Consider the following 24,678-nt stretch of genomic DNA (forward strand, 5'->3'; position numbering starts at 1 on the left):
TGATTTCACATTTCCCAACATTGTACTCCATCTGCCAGAGCCTTGCCCACTCACTTAGACTATCAATATCCCTTTGCAGACTTTCAGCGTCCTCTGCATATTTTGCTCTGCCACTTATCTTAGTGTCATCTGCAAATTTTGACTCGCTACATTCGGTCCACAACTCCAAACAATCTATGTAAATTGTAAACGATTACGGTCCCAAATCTGATCCCTGAGGCATATCACTAGTCACTGATTGCCAACCAGAAAAACACCCATTTACCCCCACTCTTTTTTTCCTGTTAGTTAACCAATCCTCTATCCATGCTAATACATTATCTGTAACACTGTGCACCTTTATCTCATGCAGCAGTCTTTGGTGTGGCACCATGTCCACCGATCACTGAAAGCGGCAATGCAAGTGGATAAGGTAGTCAAGAAGGCATACGGCATGCATGCCTTCATCGGTCAGGGCATTGAGTATAAAAACTGGTAGGTCATGCTGCAGCTGTACAGAACCTTAGTTAGGCTTTATTTAGAATATTGTGTACAATTCTGTGTGGAATTGTGTGGAAAGCATCCACATTCTGCCAGAAGAATGTGGATGCTTTGGAGAGGGTACAGAAGAGGTTTACTAGGATGTCACCTGGTCTGGAGGGCATTAGCGATGAGGAGAAGGTGGATAAACTCGATTTGTTCTCACTGGAACAACGGAGGTTGAGGGATGACCTGATAGAGGTTTACAAGATTATGAGCAGCATAGGCAGAATGGATAGTCAAATGCTCTTTCCTAGGGTAGAAAAGTCAAGGACGAGGAGACATAGATTTAAGGTGCATGGGGAAAAGGTTAGAGGGGATGTGCGAGACAAGTTTTTTTACACAGAGGGTGGTGAAGGTTTGGAGCACGCTGTCTGGTTAGGTGGTGGGAGCACTATGCTAGTGGCATTTAACGGGCAACTAGACAAAGACAGGAATAGGATGGGAATAGGATGCGAATAGGATGCGGACTCCATAGTGCATATGGTTTAAGTTTAAGCAGGCATCATGATCGGCGCAGGCTTGGAGGGCCAAGGGGCTTGTTCCTGTGCTGTACTGTTCTTTGTTCTTTATTACAAGAGAAGGGAAGTAGATGAAATAAGATGTGGAGAGGTAAAATTTATTGAAATTTAGTTTTCACTTTCCTGCCAAGAAATAGGAAGAAGTAGAGTCTATTAGCACAGAGGAATCAATACAATTTAGATCATGAGTACCCAGGAGTGTGCTGTGTGGACACAATGTGGAAGGTAACAATGGAACAGTAATCCAGAAAGACGCCAGTGAGGCTAAAGATTGAAGACATCTGAAAAATCAAAATAGGAAAAGCAATCTGAGGCTGGCTGATGGGATTATGATCGATTGATATATCCAGTGACAGGCAAAGTAAAACCAGTGGTCAAGAAGGATGAGTTTACTGGAAGTCAGTGCTGGGAGATCGTGTGGCGCAGTGAGTAGTCTCCCTGCCTCTGAGCTAGAAGCTCCGTGTTTGAGTCCCACTCCAGGACTTGTCGGTCAAGGGAGGTGGCCCAACCAATTGAGTATCAACTTGCAAAACCCTTTCAATGTGCCAATGGCAGGTGGTAAGACCGGGAAAGACTACTGGTCAGCCATGCTTGGCACAGAGTGGCACCCCTCAAGCCATAAGCCTCGGGTGACAGGCTATCAACCAGAATTACTGGCTATGGAATCAGGAAAAAGTATGGGTTGTACACCATCACCAGGTGCAGGAAGAGAAACAACAAACAGTAGTATTGTCCAAGATATTCCAAGCTGGCACAGGGGTCACCAGTAAGAATTTAGCACAACATTTATTATATTCAGTCATATTGCCCCTGCCAAACACTCGCAGTGTCCACGCTGTGACATGGTGGAAATTAGAAAGAGCAGGCCAAGGGTAAAAATACAGCAGATTATTTGAACAGGATTTTTGCAATAAAATTTGCTTTTACGTATGAGAAAGCTTTCCGTCAATCAGATGATTGCTTATCAGAATTGAGGAAAGACACCGGGGTCACAGATGGGCTGTTTGGAGTTGAGGTGATGGGAGCAGAGGTGAGAACAGCTCTTACGAGAACTGGCAGCCAGAAGGAAAGAACAAAGCAGCAAAGAGAATACAAGGTAAAAATACTGACAAAAATGTCCGCGATTCAAGGGGATAGGAAAAAATGGAATACATAAACAGAGAAAATAATTGGTGGGAAACTAAAATACTAATAAATATAAAAAGCTGAAACTTCAAAAAGATTACGGAGGCAGTTCTCCCAAAAAGTTTCTAAGCCTTAGATTTGCATAAAAAGTGGAGTAAACCCCATAGTTTTCTTCAGCCGCAGTTTCAAAATGAATCCCCCATACACTGTACTGCAGAGTGCACTGGTGTGATTCATGTGAGAAATCGATGGGTGGGACCTATTCCTGCTGGAGAGGCCGGCAGCATAGCACTGAGTGGGCCACTGCGCATGCGCCGATCTGTCAGCGCCAAGACTGGTGCGTGTGCAGCAATCCCGCGCTGCCAGCCTCCCAATCGCTGGCCAGCCCCACAACACCGCAGCGCTGGCCGTGCAACCCCCGCCTCCACACCCCAATCGCTGGCTCCCCAGACATGTTTCGTGTTGAACAGCACGGTGGCTCAGTGATTAGCACTGGCTGCCTCACAGCGCTAGAGACCTGGGTTCGATTCCCGGCTTGGCTCACTGCCTGTGTGGAATTTGCATGTTCTCCCAGTATCTGTGCGGGTTTCCTCCGGGTGCTCCGGTTTCCTTCCACAGTTCAAAGATATGCAGGTTAGGTGGATTGGCCATGCTAAATCGCCCCATCGTGTCAGGGAGACTAGCTAGGGTAAATGCATGGGGTTATGGGGATAGAGATTTGGTGGGATTATGGTCAGTGCAGACCTGATGGGCTGAATGGCCTCCTTCTGCACTGTAGGATTCTATGAATCTATGTCTGGACCAGCGTCGACCACTACCCCCCTAGCCACCCAGCTCACTTCAATCTCTCTCCTCACAGCTGGCAGCCCTGATCTCCCAATTCCCCCAGCCCTGACCCTCTGAGCAGGCCAACCCCACACCAACCCAATAGACGCCTCAATCGCTGGTTTCCTTCCCTCTTGAAGAGTGATAAGCATCCCCACTGATCTCCCCCAACCCGCACAGAGGCCCTGCCCCCATAAGCACCGCCCCCATTAGACCCATTGCTACTTTGCCCCTTAGGGAGTGCCCGTCTAGCCAAGCTGTCAATGCCTAGGGGACACCTCACCATACCCTTGACCCTTGATGGCCCTCCTTCACTCCAGTGGGGTCAGGTCGCCAGCGGGGAGCTGTTGTAAACCCTGCTGAAGTGAAACACTCCTGGTAGGGGGAGCTAGCCGGGGAGAGGGGGGGGTGGGGGTGGGGGGGAGATGGTGGATGAAGGGTGGGGGAGAGGCGAGTGGGCCTGGAGACTTCAGATGTAGCTCAATGCCGATTTCTTGCGCGGAGCTGATGGTGCTGGAAACCTGACTGCTGGAGACTTGCGCAGGCCATGGTGCCCAGCGGGGACCCGCAAAACAGTCCCTGCTAGATTCTGCCGGCCCGCCGTGCCTCAAAAGCAATGCAATGGGCTGGGAGAAATGCCCCTCTACATTCTCAGCTTTATGTGTCAAAAAGGGTCTCACTCACCTGTCCATTTCAGCTCTTGAAAGAGATATTGATCATGGTGCTTGAGGTCATCCAAAAAGAGATCGCAGGCGACTTTCCCCTTGTTCTCAATGTGCCGAAGAATCAATCTAGCTTTGTCCTGAGACAGCAGCGTTGTCAGGATCAAATCCTTCTCCTCGTTGTTCAAAACCCCTTTGCTGTAAAGATCATCAACTATCTGGTCGATCACCTGCCTTCCCATTCGCTGAACCAGTTCTGAACGACGCTCTCGAATGAAATCCACTGAGAAGAATGATTGACAGGGACGGCACAAAGTTAAGAAAGAATTCCAGGTAAATAGATAGCGCTTTTATTTACTGGAGGCGCAAGGTACATTCTTAACTATAAACAGCCAAACAAAGGTTGACATATCCAGTATGTTCTTTTAGAAATGGCCTTTAGTCTGGCTGAATCTTACACTCAGTGTGAACATTTTATGTAGACTGTTGCAGTCACTGGCATTCTACAAGGGGGACAAGTTGGGTGGCTCTTTCAGGGTGCTGCCAGAAGCACAATAGGTCAAAACTCCTTCCTTCAGAATGGAAAATGTGTTCAACCTTGGAACAATGTTCTTTTGAAGGCAGATCTTGGGAATGAGGTTTTATGGCAGTTCCATCAATCACCCATTATTATCACTGGCAAAAATCGACAGAATTTCAACTCCAATCCCTTTCTGAACTTGGGGTATGTCTGGCAAGTGCATTCTTAGCTCAGTGATACCTAGGGTGACATGCAGGCTGTCTGTTGCTGGATGGTTGAGTTTGAGATGATGGGCCCAATTTTCACACCCGAGTGGGGAAGACCCCGCAGACCTTTCAAATGGCGGGTGGGACCTGGATATGGAAAGTTTCGACAGATCCAATTCGCAGCAGCAGGGCACAAGGGGGTAGGACATGATTCGCAAAGGAAGGAAGCCGAAAGATCAGCAGGACAATTTGAACTCAGTGCTGTCTGAAAAAGGATCACATTTTGGCTGTTCTCATAGCCAAAGTCACAAATTGATAAAGTAGACATAAACATTCTTAACATGTGGATAAGCTCCGTATAACTGATATGATCAAAAGATTTTAAAATACCTCACTCCTTAAACTTTAAAAAAAACAGGTGGCAGCTGTCTCTGCAAGTTATAAAACTCTCTCTGCTGGACTGCTTTGAATGACAGACCATCTCCTGCAGGTTTAAAAAAAGCAGCAGTGTCTGGTTGAGTAGGTTCAATAGCATTCTTTGTTTATATTTGCCCAAAGAGCTATCATTATATCATTATGACTGTTTGGCTGAATTTCAAAAGCTACAATTATCTCAGCAGGTGGTTCTGAGTTCACAGTTTGATTGGCAGTTTAAAGAGGCTATTAAAGGGTCAGCTATGGGATCTGAATAGAAATGTGTTTATCCTTATAAGGGATTAGCTACTTGAGCAGTTTTAAAAACTCTGAAGGAGTTATATGAATGAGACATGTTTTCACTATCAAGTATGTATGAGTGAAAGCTATACTAGATTGTTAGAAGTTTTTTATTTATCTCCACATGGCCTCTGAGTTCTGCTCTAGGTTGATACTGGGTGAGTGGACTTAGAGGCTTCAGGGAGATAACACTTGGCATTGAGTTGGAATGGCAGTTATAATGGGACAGGAAGGATGAGTGGGTGAGGGTGCGTGAGGATTTAAAAGCTTCTTAAATAACTTGAACAATGATCCAGAGAACCAAACTGAGTTCTAACCAGCCCAACTTAGCATTCGACCATCCAGGGTTGGTGAACCTAACTCCATCCTGCACCAACTCCTGAGTGAAAATGGTGCAATTAGGCAAGTCAGGAAATTTCCAAAGCCCCGCTTGACAGTGAAAACCCTAAGAGTTGAGCACTGCAGTAAAACTACACTGGATTAAATGTGATTTTATTTCTGTCATGCTTTCCATATTTTTATCCAAATAGAATTGTGAAAAAAGTGACTTTTCTTTGGAACAGAAACTGTATTAACATTGTCATACTGGGCTCAGAATGTTAACTTTGTTTCTCCCTCTCTCCGCAGATTCTGCCAGACCTGCTGAGTTTTTCCAACACTTTCTGCTTCTAACTCACTAAATGTTTTTGCTTCCAGGCCACGGTGAATCTTTAACAAGAGGCAAGACCAAAAAATGGTCTGCTAATTCAGAGATCCTCTGCAAAGGTCATTGTGGACACAAAGAGCTAACAGCGCACAGGAAAAGGTGGGTTAAGTTAAAGACATGGACTACCCACCAGCTAAGAGCTAAAATCAGACCAACGGTCTCGCAGATAGATACTTACTGGTGTCACTTGGTCACTGAAGAACTAATAATGAGTGGAAGAAGCCGTAGCTGAGGTGCTGTTTCTGAAATATAAGCCAATAAACATGTTTCAGAATAGCACAATGTAACCTGTTCAGCAAATGTACACGATCATCAGTTCCAATATTGAAATAATTTTCAATAACAAACTTCATGACGCTCCCTGAATCCCTCATTTGGTAAATGCATTACTCAGCCTTAATAACCAGCAAGAACAACAACAACCTTTACATTTAGTTATGTAGGGGTTTTAATGTTGTAAAGACACTTTAGTTATCACACCAAATAGGTGATATTATACGGCTATGTGGATGGAGAAAGAACGGCCACAACAATGATTTAATAACAATAATGGCAGCAATAGTTGTAAAATGGCTATTCTGGCTGAGAGAGAGGCATGCTGGGATTTTTGGTCAACTTATGGATTAAGGTCATGGGAGCTGTGATCTGAAGCTTCCTGTGTTGGCCAGATAAGGGAAGTTATTTACATTAACCAAGGCAATGCATCTTTGATTTATATGGTTGCTATGTATGGTACATGTCAAATGAAATAAGTGTAATGGCATCATTCAAAAGTAATTTCACTGGATGTTTGAACCGTGCAATCAGTTTCTGGTGGCAGAGTTGGCTGGATGATAGAGAATATTCTGGAAGCAAGTGGAGAATTATGGATAAAGAGACATGCAGTCCTTTGTTTGGCAGCAATAGCTCGAAGAGGCCAACCATTGCAAGAAGAATTGTACCTGAAGGATGATTCAGAGAACAAGAAGATAGGTTCTACATCAAGGATATTTCTTGGCCTAAGTTTTCTTAAACTCAGTAGTATCTATTTTCAGTTAAATAGTTAAAGCTGATGTTCAGTTAAAGTTAAAGTGCAGTTTAAGAGGTAAAGTTCAGTTAAAAGTTGTTGTTCAGTTTGAGTTAAGATTCCGTAGAGTTAATGAATTGCAACTGTTTATGTTTGAGTTGGTACCAGAAGTGTTCAGTAAAGAAATTATTGAATTACTGTCCTTGTTTGTCTCATTAAACTGGAATGCTTGGAAGGTGTTTAAATTAAAGTTGTATAACAGCTATTTACGGAGTTCCTGAACCTTTAATAAAAGACTTTTCCACAAACAGATCAAAATACTCCATGACTATTTTTTTCTTTCAAATAAATCACAAGTGATGGCATTTGTGGCTTTACTCAAGCTGCTTTTTGCATCAATAAATCTCAATGTCTTATAAGACTATCTTGTTTTTATAAGAACTTTTCATGGCACACAAATTCTGGATGATTTACTCCAAGAGAAAAATAAACAGATAATCCAAGAACATATCTAATTCAATGCACATTTATTTCCAATGATACACAAGTAATCTATTTTTCAATATTCGCAGAAATTTTGTGTGCAATTTGCATGCTCAATGCAGTCTATGTTTTCCCACCTTTTGCACAATCCATTTCTCACTGATCTGCACATCACTCCTTTCTTCCAGCTCACGAGACATTGGATTTGACCAGCAGTATTAAGTCATTGTTTTTTCAACTTCTGCTTTTTTCATAGAATCCCTACAGTGCAGAAAAAGGCCATTTAGCCCATCAAGTCTGCACCGATCACAGTCCCACCCAGGCCCGATTCCCGCAATCCCACATATTTACCCTGCTAATCCCCTGGACACGAGGGTCAATTTAGCATGGCCAATCCACCTAACCGCACATCTTTGGACTCTGGAAGGAAACCGCAGCACCCGGAGGAAACCAACACAGACATGGGGAGAACATGCAGACTCCACAAAGACAGTGACCCAAGCTGAGAATTGAACCGGGTCCCTGGAACTGTGAGACAGCGGTATTAACCACTGTGCCACCCATCTGGAACATGCTTTGCTATCTGTCTCAATTTGATTTCCTTTTTTTTCTGCAGCTTGATATTTCCCTCTCTAATATCTTTCTTCAGTTTCTTCTCTGGGTTTCCTGTTACTTTACTACTTCCTTTTCTGGTTGGACTTCATTGAGTTTCCTGGCACTACTAGTTAGCGCTCCAGGTTATTGAGTGATGACTTACTATGTAGACACTTCCCTTATTCCAATGGTCCATAATTAGTCTCCTTTCAGCAAACGATCTTTCTTTTTGGCTTTCTACACCTCTTTGTGGTGAGAATTCTCGATCTACTGATGTCTGGCCACGTGGCATAAATGCCTGTATTTAGGCTCTCATTCCAATGCAGAATAGAAGGAATTGTGGGCAGCACAGTGGCACAGCAGTTAGCACTGCTGCATCACGGTGCCAAGGACCTGGGTTCGATTCCCAGCTTGTGTCACTGCCTGTATGGAGTCTGCACATTCTCCCCGTGTCAGCATGGGTTTCCTCCCACAATCTGAAAGACGTGCTTTTTAGGTGCATTGGCCCGAACAGGCGCCAGAGTGTGGCAACTAGGGGAATTTCACAGTAACTTCATTGCAGTGTTAATGTAGGCCTCACATGTGACTAAATAAATAAACTTTTTTTATTGCTGGGGAAAAAGTGCAATGCTGTTGAAACTTTCTGTTGTGCATTCATCAGGGCAGTTTTGCCAAAATGCCAAATCTAAAGGAAACAACAATTTATACTGCATGCGAAGAGAGTGATGATTGGTTGGCAAGGACTCTGATTGATAGAGGCCTTGGCATGCAGAATGCACCAGGGAACAGTTAACTGTCAAGCTTTCGTCTAAATTCAAACTAAGCAGGTTGACTCTGATCGGTCAAAACATTGCTGGAGGAATGAAGCAGGAAATGACTGTCCCCCAGGCCTCTGTTTAATTGAAAAAGATAGAATGCCCGGATGTAATCCTTCCTTCTACAAAGAACAGGGTCTTGTGTGTGAATATATATAGCTTCCAACATGCGTAGGTGAGCCAGACTGATCATCTTGGCTATCAGTGTAATTAGTGCAGTAAGGATTGTTCAGCAAGTGCTGCCCAATTGTGAAAACACCTTTGTGAAGACCATATAGGATTTACACATTGATATCAATGCTCTGTCCATGTGCTTGTTCCATATTGCTAGCCCATTCTACTATTATTTACCGCAAACCCATCTTCACTGGTCCCTGTATGCATTGGGATTCCTATAGTTTCATGTGCTATAAGATTGGCCTTATCAGACCAGAGTGATTTACTCACTGTACAAGTTTGTTGCAGTAGCAAAGAGCGATAATCTCCACTTGCTGGCGTTGAGCTAGAAGGATGTTCTGCCTATCACACAAATGAGCAATTAGCTATATTAATTTCAGTGCTGGTATGATGTCAGGTGTATGGAAGATAGAAGTCTACAAGATTATGAGGGGCATGGACAGAGTGGATAGTCAGAAGCTGATGACACGAAGGTCGGTGGTGTTGTGGATGATCTGGAAGGATGGCAAAAGTTGCAGCAGGACATAGATAGGATGCAGGACTGGGCGGAGAAGTGGCAGATGGACTTCAACGCGGATAAATGTGTAGTCGTCCATTGGCAGAACCAACAGGATGAACGAGTACACTATCAAGGGCAGAAGTCTGAGTAGTGTTGAGGAGCAGAAGGATCTTGGGGTCCGGGTCCACAGGACTCTTAAATCGGCCTCGCAGGTGGAGGAGGTGGTCAAGAAGGCGTATGGTGTACTGGCCTTCATTAATCGAGGGATTGAGTTTAGGAGTCGGGAGGTAATGCTGGAACTTTATAAGACCCTTGTCAGGCCTCATTTGGAGTATTGTGCGCAGTTCTGGTCGCCTCACTATAGGAAGGATGTAGAAGCTATTGAAAGGGTGCAGAGGAGATTTACAAGGATGTTGCCTGGACTGGGAGGCATGCCTTATGAAGTTAGGTTGAGGGAGCTGGGACTCTTTTCCCTGGAGAGACGAAGGTTGAGAGGCGACCTGATAGAAGTTTACAAAATGTTGAGAGGAATAGATAGGGTGGACTCTCAGAGGCTATTTCCCCGGTTTGAAATGGTCGCTACGAGAGGACACAGATTTAAGGTGCGGGGAGGGAGGTTCAGAAGTGATGTTAGGGGTAAGTTTTTCACTCAGAGGGTGGTGAGTGAATGGAATCGGCTGCCGTCAGTGGTGGTGGAGGCGAACTCGCTGGGGTCTTTTAAAAGACTTCTGGATGAGTATATGGGGTTTAATGAGATTGAGGGTTATAGATAGGTCTGTAGGTTGGTAGGTGATGATGTGATCGGCGCAACTTGTGGGCCGAAGGGCCTGTTTGTGCTGTAGTGTTCTATGTTCTATGTTCTATGTAAGCTTTTTCCCAGGGTGGAAGAGCCAATTACTAGGGGGCACAGGTTTAACATGCAAGGGGCAAGGTTTAAAAGAGATCTACGAGGCAAGTTTTTTTTACACAGAGGGTGGTGGGTGCCTGGAGCTCACTGCCAAGGGAAGTCGTGGAAGCGGATACGATAGTCAGTTTTAAGGGGCGACTGGACAAATACATGAATAGGATGGGAATAGAGGGATACGGTCCCCCAAAGGGTGGTGGGTTTTAGCTCAGTTGGGCAGCATGGCATAGCATTGGAGGGCCGAAGGGCCAGTTCCTGTGCTGTAATTAGCTTTGTTCTTTGTTCTCTTGTTCACATTCAGCTGCAAAAGTCTGAACACATCCTTAGTACCTGGAGCAATGTTTTTTTTTAATATTCATTCAAGGGATGTGGGTGTCATTGGCTAGGCCAGAATTTATTATCCTTGTCATCAGTCCTTGGACCGCATCTGTTCACAATCTATATAAATGCAGGGACAGAGTGTAACATAGCAGGATTTGTGGTTGATATAAATCAGGTGGGAAAGCAGACAGTAAAGAGGATGTATGGATTTTACAGATGGATATGGATAGGCTAGGAGAATAAGCCAGAATCTGGCAGATGGTGTTTAATGTGGATAAATGTGAGGTTGTCCATTTTGGCTGAAAAAAAATAGGCAAATTATCTCAATGGAAAGCAGATTCAAAATGTGTCTGGGCAGAGGGATCTGGGTGGCTTTGTTCATGAATCCATGAAAGCTGGTATGCAGGTGCAGCACGTAATAAAAAAGGCAGACAGAATGTTTGCATTTATTGCAAAAGGACTACTGTATGAAAATAGAAAAGCATTGTTGCAATTGTGTAGGGCATTGGCGAGACCACAACTGGAGTACTGCGTCCAGTTTTAACCTCTTTATTTGAGGAAGGATGTGGTGGTATTGGAGGCAGTTCAGAGGAGGCTCACCAGGCTTAAAAAAGTTGGTGCATGAGGAGAGATTAAACAGTTAGGACTTATACTCACTGGAGTTTAGAGGAATGAGAGCAGATCTGATCGAGATATTAAAATACTCAAAAAGATTGATAAGGTAAACATATTCCAAGGCCACGCTTCTCCCATCCTGTTGCACTAAAAAACGAGCCTGGAGATTCTCACGCCAGCCAATTTGCAGCATTTGTGCATGCATTCCCACCGCATAGTGTCCCCCAGCACCGGATTTCCAGCAGCATCAGCTCCACGCTGGAAACCGGCAGGGAGGCGTGGAGATCATTTAAATAGGTCCTTTAATCTCATTTAAATGACATTAGTGGACCTGGAATTGAAATCTTGGAGCCCGCTAACATCTCCCCACCGTCCCACCGCCCCCCCACTCACACCCCTACCCCTCCACCCCTACCCTGCCTGGCCCCGTTCCCCCCTCTGACGGTTATTCACCCTGCAGCAGCGACCCTGCCCTTCCAGCAGGTTGACTGTTCCCCCCCATCATCACCCTCCACCCCACCCCGATCGGTGGCCTGCCTCCTCCTCCTACCGATCACAACTGCAGAGTGACAGTGGGGCCCCCCCACCCCCCACCGATGGCCCTGCCGCACATAGGCCCTTCTGCCTTGGCACCACCCCATGCCCAGTGGGCAGTGCCAAGGTGCCCCCTGGGTGTTGGCACCTTGCCTCTTGGGCAGTGCCAGGGACATAGGCTGGGACTGCTGGGGTGCCAATGGCTGGGGGCACCACCCTCCACTGCGCGACACGTTGGGGGGGGGGTCCCAGTTGCCCCCTCTTCTCTCCAGTGGGTTCAGGCTGCTAGTTCCCCAAAAGTGGAGAGCTACCATAATCCCTGCTGGAATTATCCACTCTGCCATGGGAGGGTGGTGGGGGTCGGGGGGGTGGCAGGGTTGGTGGTGGTGAGATGCTAGCTGGTTTGCCCTAATGAGGTGCAGGTCCATTAAATCTCAAGAATGGACAGACAGGCAGGGATTCCTGCACAAAATGTGTGCACGACCATCTGCCCCCCCTCCATTCTCTGAGGGTGACCTGGGAGGCTGCTAGATGCAGCAGAGGCGAGGTGGGACACCGTCTTCCCCCCAGGAGGATGAAGACCTAGGGGTTCTGAAGGAAATGTGGTCTGGGAGGAAGTTGCGGCCTCGGCCAGTGCCAGGACACTGGCCCCCTGAACCAGGAAGCAGCGCCGAAAAAATGGTCAATGACCTCATCCATGCAGCAAGGGTGAGTGCTGGACCCCATCTTGCATCTTCCCCCAACTCTCCCCTAGATCTTCCCATCTCCAGCATCCTGACCTCCAAGCTTCCAACTCCTGACCTCCAAGCACCTCCTTCCTTTCCTCCCAATGAGCCCCACTGTGTTTGCCTTCTTAGGACCATCTCATAATCTGCAGGAATCGCACCACTATTTCTTTCATGACTCCTTCTGTCTTCACAGGAGAAGACCAATCATAACACCCGAGAGAGGGCAAAGACCCAGCTTGGGTCACATCTGTGTCGAGTATGCACATTCTCCCCATGTCTACGTGGGTTTCCTCCCACAATCTAAAAATGTGCAGGTTAGGCAAATTGGCCATGCTAAATTCTCCCTCAGTGTAGCTGAACAGGCGCCGGAGTATGGCGACTAGAGGATTTTCACAGTAACTTTGTTGCAGTGTTAATGTAAGCCTCACATGTGACTAATAAATAAACTTTACTAGTTATATCCCCAAATATCTCTAATAAGCTTTATATCTGTTGTTTCTTCACACTCAGGTTCTCCATATGGGGAAGTAGTTGAAATAGGTTCATCCTGAGGGTAGTTGGAAGCTTATTAAAGAATTACAGTATCATAGAATTACAGTATCATTTTACTCAGAGGGTGGTGGGAATCTGGAATGCACTGCAGGGGGTACAGTGGGGGCCTGAAATATTACAACCTTTAAAAATTTAGATGAGCGCTTGAAATATCATAATATTCAAGGATATTGGGACAAGTGCAGAAAAATGGGAGTAGCATGCCTTTAGTGGTAGCTACTGTCAGTGCAGACTCGATGGGCCGAAGGGCCTTTTCTGCACTGTATGTCCCCATGACAAGAACTACACACACTATTCCAGATGTTGTCTCAGCAAAACCCTGTACAATTGTAGCAACACTCATGTATTATTGTACTCCAATATCTTTGCAATAAAGGCTAACATGATTTTCCTTTCTAATTGCTTGCCACACCCACATGCTAACTTCGTGCATTTCTTCTACAAGTGCACCCAAGTATCTTTAAACACCAACACTTACAAATTTCACACCTTTTAAAAATATTCTGCATTTCTATTCTAATGACTAAAGTGAATAAATTTGGGATTGGTGAACGTGATGGTAAAGAGGGAAGTGCTGGTAAAGTTGGGCGTGCAGCCCATTAATTCAATTTAAATGTATTTAAATGGCTGTCGTGGCCATTTCGGGCATGGTCCTGATAGCGTCCATTTTCAGGCCTTGGTAAAGGGGGAACCAGTGCCGAGGAAGGCGCGGATTACGTGATGGTAAAATCGGGCCCAATATCAAAAAATCACAAGGAAATAAAGTTCAAGATTAATGATGAACTGCAGGATAATTTAACCATCTACAGACCCGAAAAGCCCAAAGCCATGACACAATCCTCAAGTAACATCCAGAGTTTCATTGAAGACTTTGCACCTCCACCATGTCTTTGCCCTAGAGCCCTGGTGCAGAGAAACCTGTGCCTTAGTGGATGGCAAAGATCCCTCGCATCCAGCACTTGACAAACACCAAGGACACGATAACGCAAGGTCGGTGGTCAGAGTCTTTGACCAAACCCAGGCCTCGAAGGCTGGATACAACATGGTCCATTGAACTCGGAACACCCAGCCTCCAACTGGAGATTGTGAAAGCATGGCAGTCGGTTTTGAAATTCAGCCGAGAATTCATCCTCAGCTCCCCTCGGGAGACTGGATGTACCGATACTCTTTCTCTGGCTCCATCTCCCTGAATCTCCCCAGGATGTTCACCAGACCATGCAGCAAGATTCCCAAGGACTGGAGGTGAGTCCACACTGAGGACTCACAACCTCTCCATTGACAGGATTCTCTTCATCTGGATATCTTTTTAGGATATCTCACAGTTCATCAATGTGAGCACCAATTGTCTGTGCTGTGGAGTCGACACCATCATCCACAACTTCACTCACAATAGCAGCCATCGTCTCGATGCCTACCGTATCGCCAAAGGGTAGGCGCGCTCACCAGCAAAACCACCACTGCGAACTAGGCTCCACCTCGGCCATCCGTTACCGACCAATCAACTAAGGACTCTCCTCACTCCACGCAAATCCCCATCACCAAAATGTAGCGAGGATCTTCCAGGAATATAGCACAGATTATACACATCAGGACTGCATAGTTATGGGTTGTGCATCAGGATAAAGAAAGGATTAAAAGATGAGTAATGTCAGAATTTGCAAAAATGCTGGCGCTCCCCTTTTTAAAAGGAAATTTCTGTATTTCCATTATTCTGACCAAAATGGATAACTTCACACTTCCCAACATTAAAATCCATCATGTTCCTCCCAGGCGGGGTTTTCCAGCCACACGCATCCCAAAATCAGGAATTCCTACAGGTGTTCCCACATGGTCCGCAGAATTTCCTGTTCCGCCAATTCCCACAGCAGACGGGAGGGAAAATTGTGCCCACTATGTCAACTGTTTCCCATCCACCCCAGGGTTTTCCGGCCCTTCCCACTGGTTGTGATCATCTGATCTCACCGAAGGTGGCCCCAGTGGTGGATTTCCCACTGGCAGGACAGGCAAGCCATCCAAAACATTGTAGACATTGGCAGGACCGGAAGATCCCTCTGGTGGCCAATGGTGAACTGCCTCCGGTGCCTGAAAGCACGCTGTGGGAGGCGCTGGAAAATCTAGACCTTTCCTTCCGAGGTGGACAGTTGGAGAGTGGAAGGGGGTGGAAGACCTGGAGGGAGGGGGGCATCAATGAACTCAATGGCTCCATAAAGCAGCCGCCACTCCTTGCCTGCCACCAGCCTGAGCAGCGAAGGGGCTTCGCATTTGGCATCATCCTCCAGAAAATGTCGGAAGTGGCTGGCCATCAGTTGGCCCCTTAACAGTTTCAATTATTGGCCCATGGGTCGGCCACTTGACAGCAAAATTACCCCTGGGCAGGGGCCAGCTGGGAATAGCATCCCTGGCGTTGCAGCCAATTCTATGTCCTTGCCTGCCAAGCTGCCCTGGGGGCAGGCTGACTCTGCTGACAAGCCTTACAGGCAAATGGAAGTAAACTGAATCCAGAAACCCTCTCCTCATTCCTAACTCACAGGAAAATCTGTAGACCTGATTTTGCAATGACCCACTTGACACGTCCTTAATAATAAATTGTAATATTTCTCCAGTACCAATGTCAGGCTAATTAAACTCCTCTTCCCCCTTCCCCTTTTCTTAAGGCAGTGGAGTTAAACTTGCTTCTTTCCAGTTTTGTTCTTAGAACAGAATAGAATCTCTACAGTGCAGAAGGAGGCCATTCGGCCCCTCGAGCCTGCATCAACAACAATCCCACCCAGGCGATCTCCTCATAACCCCATATATTTACCCTGCTAGTCCCCCTAACACTAAGGATCGTGGCCAACCAACCTAACACACACATTTTTGGACTGTGGGAGGAAACCAGAGCACCTGGAGGAAACCCACACAGACATGGGGAGAACATGCAAACTCCACAAGTCGGGAATCAAACCCGAGTCCCTGGCGCCGTGAGGTAGCAGTGCTAACCACTCTGCCACCAGTAATATAGTATTTTTGAAGCCCCTTCTGCAGTTTACCGTAAGTCCAACACTCAGCCCCTGTTGACAGTATTAGAAAGCTGACATGTCCTTAATAATAGATTGTAATATTTCTCCAGTACCAATGTCAGGCTAACTAAACTCCTCTTCCCTCTTTCCCTTTTCTTAAGGAAGTGAAATTAAACTTGCTTCTTTCCGATTTTGTTCTTAGAATGGAATAGAATACATAATATATACATAATATATATAACCACAGGGCGCGTGTGTGTGTGTGTACGGGTGAAATACTGTAGGAAATATACTATTTCCGTTGCCACATTTATTGCTGTGAATCTAACATGAAGAAACGTTCCCAGATACTCGCTCCTGGCAGTGAATCTGAAGTCAAAGGTGTTTTACCCATTTACTGGTGACACAGTTTCACAACAAAGGCAGAACTGTGATCGAAGAGTTTTTTTTTCAGGATATAGCGAGGCAGCAGGAAAGGGGGGAAACCAGGAAGTGGCTGGGAAGGATTAAAGGAGAGAATAGCCAAAGTGCTCTTACCTGCTGTGCAGTCTGCAGAGAGAGAGGGTGGTGGGGCGAGGTGCAGTCTGAGTTCAGACCCGCGGGGGTTTGCTCTCTCTCTCCTCTCTACCTGTTGTTAATCTGATCAGAAAACAACAAATAACTTTTCTTCTGCGTTCACGTGACCAGAAATAGTGTTGAGGCAGTAAAGACAGCGTCATCCAGGGGAAGTTCAAATTACATTCTGCTGCTGACTCTCCTCATCCTGAAATGTATCCTTCATTATCGTCTATTCAGTGGGGACTGGGTTGGAACGGTGTTTATCGGGATACCTTCTGGATCAGTGTCAGGTTGTATCAGTTCAATGACACCAGGATCGGTACTGGGCTCGACAAAGATCTAAACTGGATGATATCAAAGCCCGAATTGTGCTTGGGTTGTGTGGGGAGAGGATCGGTGTTGCTTTCTATCGCGTTTGGCGTGGGTTATATCAGGATCAGTGCTGGATTATATCAGGATTGATGTTGGATTATTTCAGGATCAATGCCAGATTATAAAAAGAACAGTGCAGGATTATATAGCGGGATCAGATTTGCGTTTTTATCAGAATACCGAATTTATCAGTAATGTTTAATTACATCAGGATTGGTGCTGGATTGGATAGGGATCTGCGCTGTGTTATTATCAAGATCTGTGCTGAATTATTTCCGGATCTGTGTTGGGTTATATTGGGATCTGTGCTGGATTTTATCAGGATTAGAAGTTTCCTTGTATTTTTCCAGGCTTTGGTCCTCCAGAGGGCGCCCACTAAATGCAACAAGACAATAGGGCAAAGCAGTGAGAAGGCTGCCTCCACCTCTGCTGTGGATGTCAGGGATATATCTGAATCTAGCAATAGGGTAAGTAAATTAACTTGGAGATCACAAGGGTGGCACTGGTGTTCACAATTTGTACATAACTTTGCACATATGTAAATATATTTTATTTCTCATCCAGCGAATGGGTCTTCTATCTGGTGCAATGTTCCCAGGTCATACAAATGTAGCAGAGGTCGCCCCTCCTCACGTATCTCCCATTTGTGCTTCAGGTCCATGGTGCCTTGCACCATCTCATTTCTGTGCACAGTAGGGACATTAGCAAGGCCTCTGGCTTCTGAAAAATGATGGCTGGGAAATGCATTAAGAAGTCTCACAACACCAGGTTAAAGTCCAACAGGTTTATTTGGTATTAAACGCCACTAGCTTTCAGGGTTTGCCCCTTCGTCAGGTGAGTGGGAGGTCTGATCGCAAACAGACCGTATAAAGGCACACACATGGGAAATGCATCTCAGACTTGCGTCTGAGGATCAGTTCATGTGGTCTTGTGGATATAGATGATGCAGTCTGGTTTATTCATCTGAAGCTTCTGCACTGAGGAATGGTCATGTGGTCAGCACTGGTTTTGATGTCGAGCCACATTGGAGTCAATCTCAGCCTGTGCATCTTCTAAAGACCTCTATATGATGGCTGTTAGGTTTGAGTGTGGATTATGTATCTACCAATATTTGGAGATCTTATGCGCTCCTGGAAGACTGCAATGTTGTGTCTATCTTTACAGCTCAACATCAGCCTTGTGGTAGTCCCCATTTGAGAACAGAGATGTGCGCCAAAGTCTCAGATGTCAGACTATTACGTGGGAGGAAGCCACTCTGGACATGAAACTCTGGTGAGTGTGGTTTGTCCAAATCCCCAAAACTGCAACCAATATGGTTACCTGGTTGGGAAAATGCTCGTGTGCCTGGTTTCCGTGTGGCCATCTGGGGATTGCCTGCGGAGAGATCCCGCAGTCCAATTCAGATCGGACATCAAAGCGAGAAGCAGTGAGTGCCAATTATCCTCACTGAGGCAGATTTACTCCCCTGACCTCTCACCCCACCTGCCGTGTGTCTCTGTGCACCCTTCCCCCACTGATCTCAGTTGTGTGTATCTGTGTACCTCCCTCCAGGTCATGTGTCTCTGTGCACCTTTTGCACCAGCATCCAAACCCAGCCTAAGCCAAGATGAACATAATTTTTATATGAGTGGTACCTGAACATTCTACTGGGTGAATTGGAATTTGTTTATTACGTGAAGGAAGCGCTTGACTTCCCTCTGAGGAAGAATGTTGACCATCTAATGATAACCTTCCCGTGCTGGCTGTGAATCCAATTGTGCTGGGCACCTCTGGGAATCTTTATTATGGGTAAATTGAGGCTGGCAAATGCCGTAAGATCTGCAATGAAGTGTGGGCTACCTTCCTCAGTGCTGTGTTTCCAGAAAGGATGTATGAAGGATACTTTAGACTTGAGAACTGTTGGGTGCTTTCAATACTTAGTTAAGGTGTCTGTGGTTATGAGGTTTTGCAGACCACAATTTCATCAGTCTTTTGAGTATTTATGGTCATTTGCTTTCCTGGATAGACATGCCTACGAGCCTGGAAAATGGCACTTCTATCTATTTGCCCACTATATTCCAATTGTCACATTTTTTAAAAAAGGTTATCCTTCTCAGTTGCTTCATTTGCCAAACCTAAGTCATAACTGGATCCTGCAACATGTTGAATGCATACCATTGTGGGTGGAAACTGAAACTTCTTCTAAAATTTGGCGCCCTTTCCTCTTGGACAGCGCAGATAATGTTACAATATTCTTCCGAGGTACTTTATCTGGAATCAGTTGTGAACTTGTCGCTGCATTCTCCGTGCAAATAAATTATCCATATTTATCAAGGTAGCGTATCTTTACGATGATGCATGTTAGAGTTGTAGCCACACTTCTCAAAAGTCTGAGGTTGCCATCATTCTGTATTGATGTCTAACATCAAAATAACAATGAAAATACTTTTCACTGGACTGACCACTGTTAAAGTTTGGCCTGAGGGTGACTAAAAATATCCCGGTTAATTATATTGTCCCAGTTCTGCTGGCTAAAATTAAGTTCATCAGTCCCCCAAGAATTGAGTTAATATCTGTTGACCTTGTTAAACCTTCGCCTTTGAAGATGAACATGTGCTACTATCATTTAACTGCACAATGCAAGATAATACTCTAGGAACCCATGACCATGAAACCGTTGTTGTTGATTGTTCTAAAAGCCCATCTGGTTCACTAGAATTATAGATTCTCTACAGTGCAGACGGAGGCCATTCAGCCCATCTGCACCGACCACAATCCCACCCCGGCCCTCTTCCCGTAACCCTTCATATTTATCCTGCTAACCCCCCTGACACTAAGGTTAATTTAGCATGGCCAATCAACCTAACCCACACATCTTTGGACTGTGGAAGGAAACCGGAGCACCCGGAGGAAACTCAGACACCCATGCTATAGAGGAGATTGTGTAAACTCCAGTGACCTGAGACCGGAATTGAACCTGGGTCCCTGGCGCTGTGAGGCAGCAGTGCTAACTACTGTGCCATCGTGCTGCCCCTTAAGACAAGGAAATCTGTCATCCTTATCTGGTCTAACCTACACGTGACTCCAGAACCACAGCAATGTGGTTGACTCTTAAATACCCTCAGGGAGGGGCAGTAAATGCTGGTCCAGTCAACGATGCACACATCCCATGAATGAATAAAAGAAAACTGCACAAAGCTAATATCATTCACAAAGCAGTAAGTAAGCATGAAACTGACCACCTGCAAAACTATAGCCTCTTTTTCTTGCTGTAACTATATTTCAAATCTATCCGGGAAATTATATTGGAAAATAGCAGCCAAGCAGAAGCAATGCGTTACTCAGTAAATTTTACTGCAATTGAGCCACATGATTCCAACGAACTTAACTATGCAGTCCTTTTACCCTACATAGGACATATTCAGTTTGTTCTCTTAAAACCTCCAAGAGATACTTGTCATGAATGAAGAGTGCCTGTATCAACTTCCATTTTCAAAGCATAGTGTAAGCAGGTGGAGTAGGACTGGCATTGAAGATGCGGCAAGTCTTGATCGGGTTGAGAGTAGTCATCCTACTTTCCTGTAATGCAGAAATATAAATCGAGATTGAAGCCTTGAGATTATTCCCTAAGTGCATTCTTAAGAAACATTTCAAAAGGTGTTTTTTTACTGTTTCCTTTGTTCATGTTCACCAGGATGAGAACATCTGCTGGCGGAACATCTTTTTAAACAGCCATCATCTGACTGTGGTGTGAAACTCGGTATTGTCATACCCAACACAGGGATGTCATATGATGAACTTTCACTCTATACTTTTAAAAATGGGGCTGAAACGCACTGTGAAGTTTGGCAGTTGGATTGCAAATAATGTCAGTATTCCTGCGAATACCTAATAAAGTATGGATGTAGGTAAGGATACTCCACAAACAGTTGTGGAATTCACACATTTAATTGTTTAAGGATGGACCAACACCTAATAACTCTGCGGGCTCCCTGTCTCCATGTTTCATACTGGGTAAAAGGGAAGATCACACACTCTATTTTCAATTCCCAATTGACCACAACAGCTTCCCCCATCCGAACCAGATTGGGTGTTTCTCAGAAGTGTTAACCCAGGGGCCATGTGATCACAGCTAGCTTCAGGGATAACACTTCCATTACCCCAGGACTCAGGAGATCCTTCATTAGTTGTTGGTCAGTCTGAGAACCAATCTCTCAAACTAGCTGCAAGTCATTAAGCTGCCAAAGTACTTAACATGATACAGTTTAAGAGTTCACCTGAGGGCCATTGACTACAGAAAACCTCACAACCTGCTGTGAACCTTCTGTTTTACCTTCATTTTTAAAATCATCAAAACCATTCAAGAAACCCACAGGCCTGCCATGTGGGAATACAGTATGAAAGACTTGGACTCTCTTTTTCAAAAAAAAAATCATCCTAATAATAATTGCTCAGGGGCATTGACCTCAGTTTATTTTTGGAGCAAAGGGGTAAGGGTAATAATAACAAAGGAGAAGCACTATGAGGCCAACAACATTTGCAAAGAGTAAAGACAGGTTCAAACATCATCACAAAAGACAAACAAGCATTGCAGCTGGGCTGGAAAAACATTTTGGAAATATTGCTGAAAATCTAGCCCTATTCCTATGAATATGCTTCCGAAGACTTCATATAGACTCAAAGCACTAATTCTGTTTCTCTCCCCACAGATGCCACCAGCCCTGCTGAGCTTTTCCAGCATTTTCTGTTTTAATTTCAGATTGCATTTTTCTCACCACTCATAGTAGTTTTAAGTAAAGGCATCACTTAATAAGCTGAAAGAAAATAAGTTTCCTTTTCCACATTTTCTATCAATTCAAAATTGAAATAAAAGACCCTTCTCCAGGTCTTGAGTCAACACCGCCGATTCAACTTCCGTCAAATGATTAAAAAGCAAGCTATACTATGAAAACTAACAACTGTATGATCGTGTAGTGGTTAAATATGGTGGTTATGACATTGAACTTAAAACCTAAAGGTTGTGAGTTAAGTGCCACCATGGTACATTTAAAAGTGAATTCAGTCAATTGAGTAATTTGTGGACTAGTCTGTGGCTGAGAGGGTGGTATTTTTTCTTCTTCGTCCACACCTCTGTAAGTTTTTAAATATATGCATTATATAAATTTTCTTACTTCTACTGATGGCAGAGATATGCATAGCATCTTGATATTGATGAGTATAACAAAGTTCATTCCTCAGATGGGTGGAAATAATGAGAGGGAACATTGGCTATGAGGAAAGAATCCAGGAGTGGGCTTATTTAAATCCCTCTTGCAGTAAGCCAGTACCGAACTACAGGAACATTAGAAATAGAAGCAGCAGTAGGCCATTTAGCCCATCAAGCCTGTTCTGCCATTCAGTAAGATCGTGGCTGATTAGATTGTGGCCTTAAGAACACTTTCTTGTCTGTTCTCCATAACCCTTCACTCCTTTGTCAATAAAAAATTTGTGTAACTCAGCCTCGAATATATTAAATGATCCATCCTCCACAGCTCTCTGTGGAAGAGAATTCCAAAGACTATGCTTTGAGAGAAGAAATTTCCCCCCTCATCTCCATCTTAAATGAAAGATACCTCATCATTAAACTGTGGCTCCTGGTTCTAGATTCCCTCATGGTAGGAAACATCCCTCCCGTCATCTATCTAGCCAACTTCCCTCAGAATCTTACAATCATCGGACTGACACGACTCCTTCTTATGATTCTGTGTGACCTGGTCAATATTAATGCCCTAACCAAATGCATTAAAAGGAATCATCTGGTTATGGTTTTGTTGCTGTTTGTGTACTTTATTGAGCTGGCCGTCAGTTTTTCTACAGTGGCGACACTTCAAAAATGCTTTATTGACTGCACAGCATTTTTCAACATGTCCTGAGGTCTTTTTAAATGCAAGTCGTTTTTTTTGTTTTTAGAGGCAGTTTCAAATTATTTGGATAAGTTCAACTTAGGCAACTTGACGTACAAATTACATGTCACATTTTGAACTGGGAAGAGTTCAAAATCACTTTGCGTCGACATTAATTAGGGTTGTACTGTAAACATTTTATTTTCTCCGAATCCCCTTTAGTTGGACTTTCTCATACATCACAGTCTGCAGGGTTGGGGAATGTTCTGTGTCTCTCCAAAACTGACTGCAATGGTGCATGATTTTTCATTCAAAGTAAGGTAAAGTTTATTTATTAGTCAAAAGTAAGGCTTACATTAACACCGTAATGAAGTTACTGTGAAATTCAATGCAGTTAACCAGCACATCTTTCAGACCGGAAACTGGAGCACCTGAAGGAAACCCACGCAGATACGAGGAGAATGTGCAAACTCCACACAGGCAGTGAGCCAAGCCGGGAGTCAAACCCAGGTGCCTGGCGCTGTGAGGCAGAAGTGCTAACCACTGTGTTACCATGCTGCCCCAAGCCTAGATTTTTAAGCATTGATCATCAAAATCCATGTAAAAATAACAAGCAGTCTCAAAGTTTGGAATCTTGACTGGTTTAAAATGCTCTGGGGACCCACGTTCGAATCCCAGAGAGTGAAATTTGAATTCAGTAAAAATCTGGAATTAAAAGTCTAATGATGACCATGAAACCATTGTTTATGTGTTGTTAAAGCCTATCTGGTTCACTAATGTCCTTTAGAGAAAGAAATATGTCATCCTTACCCAGTCTGGCCTACATGTGACTCCAGACCCCCAGCAATGTTGCATGTAAAATGTGCAACTGGCCTTGGTGAATAAATAAAGTGCACAGATATTTGCAAATGCAGACCATGAGAAATATACTTATTTTTTTGACTATTTTGCTCTTTTTCAGAGTTACTTCTTACCGTTTTAACATTTGTAAAGCCTTTCCTTTCTCCTACAAAGAAATTATGGAGGGAATCTTTCCCACCATCTGCTGAAGTAATTGAAATGTTTTCAAATGGGTCTATCTGGAATAAAGGATCGATCTGTGGAGGAGATAATACATTTAAAAATACAGCAAGCACCAACCCAACTCCCCTTCCTAAAGCCTGAATTGCAGCCCTCAGTTTTTGCATGCCTGTAGCTATCCTGTGACAGTACTTCATTTCTTCATGGCCAGAATATTATGCTCCCGCCCAGTCTCAATTTACCAACTGGTGGGCACCCGAATTGAGAGGTGAGGAGTATAGGTGTTGAATGCACGCATTATAGTGGAGTTGTAATCAAGTGTTTTTAGTAAAGATTAGGAATTTGCATTAGGGACCTGTGTTTATCCATCTGTTCAATTTCAAAGGGGAGTAAGTAACCTTCACAATTTGCAAGGGTTTCATAAGTTTGAGTTCATTTATTAATGTCTCAAGTAGGCTTACATTAACACTGCAATGAAGTTACTATGAAAATCCCCTGGTCGCCACACTCCGGCACCTTGTTCAGGTATACTGAGGGAGAATTTAGCATGGCCAATGCACATAACAAGCATATCTTTTGGACTGTAGGAGGAAACCAAGTGAACAAAGCCCAGTCCTTCAATCAAATGAGCCTCCCACCCATTGACTCTGTCTACACTTTCTGCTGCCTTGGAAAAGCAGCCAGCATAAAATCAAGAGCCCCACACACCCCAGATATGTTCTCTTCTACCTCCTGTCAGGAAAAAGATACAAAAGTCTGAGGACATGTACCAGCCAACTTCCCTGTTCCCATCAGACTTTTGAATGGACCTACCTCACGTTAAGTTGAACTTTCTCTACACC

The 24,678-nt window shown here is 44.6% G+C and overlaps 2 protein-coding genes across 3 annotated transcripts in view; both read right to left on the reverse strand.

The window, feature by feature from the left end:
* The window catches only part of LOC145351066 (NLR family CARD domain-containing protein 4-like), a 41,105-nt gene extending 24,352 nt beyond the window's left edge, over positions 1–16,753 (reverse strand). The window contains exons 1-3 of one of the 2 annotated variants that reach the window (XM_080200669.1): positions 16,563–16,753; positions 5,977–6,040; positions 3,675–3,935 (exon numbers count right to left, since the gene is read on the reverse strand). In XM_080200669.1, coding sequence (XP_080056795.1) covers positions 3,675–3,935; position 5,977 — 262 coding nt within the window. In that variant the 5' untranslated portion in view covers positions 5,978–6,040; positions 16,563–16,753. Of the gene's footprint in view, positions 1–3,674; positions 3,936–5,976; positions 6,232–16,562 lie in introns of those variants that run through there. The other variant, XM_080200670.1, reaches the window with a different exon arrangement.
* Positions 16,754–20,038: 3,285 nt separating this feature from the next.
* Positions 20,039–24,678, reverse strand: part of LOC145350470 (WD repeat-containing protein 64-like) — a 115,974-nt gene continuing 111,334 nt past the window's right edge. Inside the window, exons 27-28 of the mRNA XM_080199670.1 lie at positions 23,791–23,913; positions 20,039–20,513 (exon numbers count right to left, since the gene is read on the reverse strand). Coding sequence (XP_080055796.1) covers positions 20,427–20,513; positions 23,791–23,913 — 210 coding nt within the window. The 3' untranslated portion in view covers positions 20,039–20,426. The remainder of the gene's footprint in view (positions 20,514–23,790; positions 23,914–24,678) is intronic.

This window comes from Carcharhinus amblyrhynchos, chromosome 12 (genome assembly GCF_965287045.1).
Source record: "Carcharhinus amblyrhynchos chromosome 12, sCarAmb.v2.hapA, whole genome shotgun sequence".
NCBI classification, from domain to species: Eukaryota; Metazoa; Chordata; class Chondrichthyes; order Carcharhiniformes; family Carcharhinidae; genus Carcharhinus; species Carcharhinus amblyrhynchos.